The sequence below is a fragment of the Empidonax traillii genome, unplaced genomic scaffold (assembly GCF_003031625.1).
Source record: "Empidonax traillii isolate 1590-97213 ecotype Southwest subspecies unplaced genomic scaffold, ASM303162v1 scaffold1851:size166798, whole genome shotgun sequence".
NCBI lineage: Eukaryota > Metazoa > Chordata > Aves > Passeriformes > Tyrannidae > Empidonax > Empidonax traillii.
Window position 1 is genome coordinate 47,022 of NW_020957044.1, and position 5,340 is coordinate 52,361.

Below are 5,340 nucleotides of genomic sequence, written 5' to 3' on the forward strand. Positions count from 1 at the left end.
CTTGCCCAGCTCGGGACAGCCCTGGCTCACATCCCCACCTCGGGCAGGCGGGAGATGCGTCTCTTCGGGGTGCAGGTCTCCATCATCGAGCCCGGTGGCTTCCAGACGGCGGTGCTCGACCCCGCGCTGCTGGTGAAGGACATCACGCGCCTCTGGGAGCGGCTCCCGGCGGAGGCCCGGGCAGCCTACGGCCCCCAGTACCCAGACAGACGTGAGTCCATCCCCACCATAACCCCCGGCGACCCCACCGCCACCAGACTGACCCCGCTGTGCCCACCCAGTCGCCAGGAGCGCCGTCCTCGCGCACCGCCTGAGCCGCTCCCGCCTGTCCCCCGTCACCGACGCCATGGCCCACGCGCTGCTGTCCCGCTGCCCCCGCAGCCGCTACGCCGTGGGCTGGGACGCCCGGCTCCTCTTCCTGCCCCTCAGCTACTGCCCGGCCTGGCTGTCCGACACCCTCCTGGGCCTCCTGCTGCCCAGCCCGGCCCCCGCACGCCCCTGAGGACGGAGCGGGACACGCTGCCCGATCCTGCGCCCCCGGGATGGTGCTCAATAAAGCTGCAACGCTGGGGCTGCTTGTGGTGCCTCTGAGGTGTCTGATGGCCCCCTGGCCACGGTGCTGGGTGACCCCCACCCTGCGGCAGGACCCCAGAGCAGCCACATACCCAGGGATGTCCCAGCTCAGCCGGCAGGGAACGTGCTGGGAACGGCAGGGTGTTCATCCATCCCCCGGGCACGTGGGTGGTGATCCCTGCGCCACTCATCCCGCTGATTAAGGGCAGATTAGCTGGGGGGCACGTCCCTGAGGTCGGGCACTGGAGCAGTGTTAACAGCAGCCCCCACACGTCACGGTCCGGGTGTCCCCAGGGCCTGGGATCAGCGTGATGAGCTCCTGGGAGGTGACACTGCGGCCTCCCTGCCCCGGGACACCTGTGCTCGCATCCCATCCCTCCAGCAGCATCCTGGTCCTTCTCAGTCCCAGAGTTCTGTGTGGAAATTCCCTCTGAAACAGAACCAGCACAGCATGCCTTCCCTCTCTGGGGGAGAAGGGGGCAAAGACCCCCAGCCCCTCAGTGGCAGAGCAGCTCCTCACCACCCTGGTGGCCTCAGCTGAGCCAAAACGTGCCCAGGGTGAGCACGAAGCTGCCAAGTTCCTGTTTGGAAACTGGGCCCTGGGTCCTGCCAGGGCCGGTACCTGCACACGGGGTCACCGGGCTGGGCTTGTTGTTGTGAGACCCGACTTATCAGTGCCCTCGTGCTTCCCCGCTCCGGCCATGCCTTCCTTCCGAGCCGATTGTTCATCCCAAAGTCTTGTCTGCGCTCGAAAAGGGAGATTTCCTGCAATTGTTTCACAGGACTTGCAGCTCGATGCAAAATTTTCTGCCTATCAGCCCCCTCCCCAGCACCAGGGCAAGGCTCGAGCCCCCTCCCTTCCCCTGCCAGACTGCAGGGCAATCACAGCTCCGTGATTAATTGCTGCCCTGGCCAGAGGTGCCTCTGTGGTGACATCCATCTGCCACCGGCGCACTGCCTGAGCAGAGAGTTCAGCCTTCAGCCCTTTTCTCGTCAGATGAAGCCCTGAGCTCACCTCAGTATCGTGATGGCACCGGGGACAGCTGGTGGCACCTGTCCCACAGCCCACCCTTGTGGCATTCCCAGTGCCAGGGTAGGGCCTGGCCTGGAAGGGTCCATCCCAGAGGATGCATTTTCCCTACAGCAGGACCCAGGCAGGATCCAGCCCCCGAGCCCAGCAGGGGGGTCGTGGAGGGGACCCTGCAGAAGCCTCGGGGACACCACTGCACCCCCAGGCACCTGCAGCTTCCACCCCGACACCTGCCCAGGGCCTCCCTGTGCCCCGCCCTGCGGCCAAATCAAAAGGGAGCCGAGCCCTGGGGCTGCAAATCCAGTCAAATGTCACCCCCGCTGGGCTGTCTCAGGATGTTGGACCACGACGGTCATTTCCTGCCGGGAAGTGGCCACCAAGCCCACCCCGAGCTCCGCTCTCCAGAGGCGCGAGAGCCGCTGAGCTGAGAGGATCCCTGAGCTCCCGAGCAGCCCCTGCACAGCCCTCGCTCTGCTGCCGGTGAGCAGAGCTGTCCCTCTCCCCTGTGTCTGTCTGTCCCTTCTCCTGCCCTCCTGTCCCTTCTCCTGTCCTCCTGTCCCTTCTCCTGTCCTCCTGTCCGCTCTCCCATCCCTCTGCCCCCTCTCCCATCCCTCTGCCCCCTCTCCCATCCCTCTGCCCCCTCTCCCATCCCGTCTGTCCCTTTTTCTGTCTGTCTGTCCCCTCTCCCATCCACCTCTCCCCAGTCCCACGGGTCTCTCGGGACCTGCAGTGTGGAGAGGGTGGGAGGTGGGGCAGCCTTGGGAAGGGCACGTCCAGCCCCTCCACGGTTTTGGGAGCGGTTGGGTGTCAGCCCCTTGCCCCAGGGGTGCTGCCGTGGTGGGGGACACTGGGCTATGGCACTCCTGACTCACCAGGGTCCAAGTTCCACAGGAACACCCCGGCAGCCCAGCACGCTCCCCCAGCTTTCCTGAGGGAATGGCTGGTCCTGAGCTCTTCCAGTGCTCCAGGGCTGGATGGGTTCTGTGGCATCTTTGCCGTGCTGATGCAGCGGTACTGGGATCAGAGATCTCACTTGAGGCAGCAAAAGGATGTTGAGGTCAACTGCATTTCCCTTAACTTTGTAATTTTGTCACCTACTTGGAAGTCCCGACAGCTCCCGGCAAAGCAGCTGCTGGACGGGCAGAGCCGGTGAGGGACCACACTCTGAGGACTTGGGAGGGGACGGGGCCTTTCCTGCTTGAGTGGGGTCTGGGCCACAGTCACCGGTGTGTTCAGTGGCCAGGGCACCCACCCATGCCCCAGGCCAGGCTGTGGGACAGGAGCAGCCACCAATGGGGCTGATGTCTGTGGCTGGCATTTAGTCTGGGACGTGAGAGCATCACCTGGGCAGACACGGCGCCTTTTGAGGGTTGATGTAGGGAGTCACCATAGGACTGAAAATCGGGTTAAAACCCCCCAGAAGGGTCTGAGCCCCATGCAAGGACCGAGTTCTGTGTGTTCTCAGCATTCTCCCTTTCCCTGCAGCACCGGGATGGCTGAGATGACCACGACCCCCACTGAGACACACACTGTGCCGAGTGAGTATGGGGACTACCACAACTGGTCCGAGCTGTTCCACCTCCTGAACCACACCTACACCTACTGCGAGTTCAGCCTGGACGAGAACATCAGGCGGGTGATCCTTTTCATCCTTTACCTCGTCATCTTCGTGGTGGGCTTGGTGGAGAACCTCCTTGTCATCTGGGTCAACTGGCAGACGCGGGGCAACAAGAGCTTGGTCAACCTCTACATCATCAACATGGCCATCGCCGACCTGGGGGTGATGCTCTCGCTGCCCATCTGGATGCTGGAGGTGATGCTGGATTACACCTGGCTCTGGGGCAGCTTCCTCTGCCGCTTCACCCACTACTTCTACTTTGCCAACATGTACGCCAGCATCTTCTTCCTCACCTGCCTGAGCGTGGATCGCTACGTGTCCCTGACCAGCTCCTCCCTCTTCTGGCGCCGGCACCAGCACCGCGCGCGCCGCATGGCCTGCGCCTGCAGCTGGGTCCTGGCCGTGTCCATCCCCTTCCTGGAGGTCGTCCACATGCAGCTGGTCAACACCGGGGAGCCCATCTGCATCTTCATGGCCCCCTTAGAGACCTACGACGAGTGGGCGCTGGGGGTCAGCTTGGCCACCACTACCATCGGCTTCCTCGTCCCCTTCCCCGTCATCGCCATCTTCAACGTGCTGACCGCCCGGTTCCTCCGGCGCACCAAGCCGGAGAGCCGGAGGCACTGCCTGCTCATCTACGCCTACATCGCGGTCTTCCTCGTCAGCTGGCTGCCCTTCCACGTCGTGCTGACGCTGCTCGCCCTCGACGGCACCCACATCATCCTCAACTGCACCTTCGCCCAGTTCCTCTACTTCTTCTACGACGTCGTAGACTGCTTCACCATGCTGCACTGCGTCGTCAACCCCGTCCTCTACAACTTCCTCAGCAAGAACTTCCGCAGCAAGCTCGTCTCCGCCGTGGTCAGGTACATCCCCAAGGACCACGGCGCCCAGAAGGGCGCTGGCAACTCCTCCTCCACCACGCAGCACTCCATAGTCATCTCGAAGGACAACCACCCCCCCAACTGAGCGGGGACGGACTCTCCCACCCCCCGTGGCAGCAGCAGCGGCTCCCTGGGGACACTGGGATGGGTTTTCCTGGTGACGAGGAGACACTTTGCTTTGGCACAGCCTCTCTTGGCCGGGCAGGGCAGGGTGCCAGGCACGAGGGGAGGTGGTGCAGGAGCTACAGACACCTTTCCCCTGGAGTGCTGCTGTGTCAGATCTATTTAGCCGAAGAAAGAGTCAGAGAAAGAGAGATTCCCTGTTCCCCAAAGAAAATCTTCGCAGTAATAAAGTAGTGAGTTGCTTCACTCAGGGTCCAACACAACCCCACCCCTGGGATTTGACCCCCGTGCCCCCAGACTGTCCCTGACACCTCGAGCAGGAGGGAATCACCCCTTTGGAACACAAAGCTCCCTCCCCACCCCCAGCAACGTCCAGAGCCTGATCGTGGAGAGATGAAGGCGAGGCAGCCGTGGGGGCTGAGCAGGGCACAGACCCGAGCTGGGACGAGGGGAGGAGGGACTGGGATTCGAGATCAGCAGCTCTATCAGTGATGGTTAAACTGGGTTTGACCAGGCAGGGCTGCTCCAGACTAAGGGCTGGGGTCTGGGTTTGGGTCCCCCATCCCATTAATGCAGCCTCCTCTGGAGCATTCCCTTACTGGTATTTAGGGTCCCTGGGTGCATTTCTCAACATTCCAACAGCCCTTCCCCTCCCATCCAAGTCCCCGTGGGAGTGTGGACACGTGCAGAGATCCTCGGAGCTGGAGAGAGGGCTGGGCCTGTGCTGTGCAAGGAACTGCAGCATCAGAGAAAGTTCATCCTCCTCTGGAGTCTGACCTTCGTCACGTGCTGCGGGTCGAGCCCTCGGCGGGGGAAGGTGACAGAGCGACAGGCCCCGGGGTCCATAAATCTACCAGAGGCCTTGAGCTGCTCGAGAAACACGTGAAAAAGCAGAGCATAAGCAGTTCTGGGGGCAGGATGCTGGTGGCACGGGGAGGAGGGGGGAGCAGGATGTTCTGGGGGAAGCCCAGGACCGGCAGTTAACACGGATGTGGGGTTATCACGGGGCTCACTGACTCTGCCGCTCCCAGGGGTCCTGCAATGGGGTAAATCCCTAAATACCACGAGGTTCCTTCTGCAGGGACATTCCTGCATCCCCCAGGGACATTCCT

The 5,340-nt window shown here is 62.7% G+C and overlaps 2 protein-coding genes across 3 annotated transcripts in view; both read left to right on the forward strand.

The window, feature by feature from the left end:
• Positions 1-502, forward strand: part of LOC114071125 (retinol dehydrogenase 16-like) — a 2,100-nt gene extending 1,598 nt beyond the window's left edge. Inside the window, exons 3-4 of the mRNA XM_027908824.1 lie at positions 48-211; positions 282-502. Of these exons, the coding sequence (XP_027764625.1) occupies positions 48-211; positions 282-502 (385 nt within the window). The remainder of the gene's footprint in view (positions 1-47; positions 212-281) is intronic.
• Positions 503-1,879: 1,377 nt separating this feature from the next.
• Positions 1,880-4,522, forward strand: GPR182 (G protein-coupled receptor 182). 2 transcript variants are annotated; one of them, XM_027908823.1, is made up of 2 exons: positions 1,880-2,083; positions 3,089-4,522. In XM_027908823.1, exon 2 carries the CDS (start codon positions 3,096-3,098, stop codon positions 4,188-4,190), a length of 1,095 nt encoding a protein of 364 aa, XP_027764624.1. In that variant the 5' UTR covers positions 1,880-2,083; positions 3,089-3,095; the 3' UTR covers positions 4,191-4,522. The 2 variants fall into 2 exon arrangements, with proteins under 2 accessions (XP_027764624.1, XP_027764623.1); XM_027908822.1 differs by having other exon boundaries at positions 1,880-2,054; positions 3,085-4,522.
• The last annotated feature ends 818 nt before the right edge of the window (positions 4,523-5,340 follow it).

Bases quoted from the DNA above. Each gene is read 5' to 3' on its own strand.
- GPR182 (XM_027908823.1), top strand. From the start codon at position 3,096: ATGGCTGAGATGACCACGACCCCCACTGAGACACACACTGTGCCGAGT.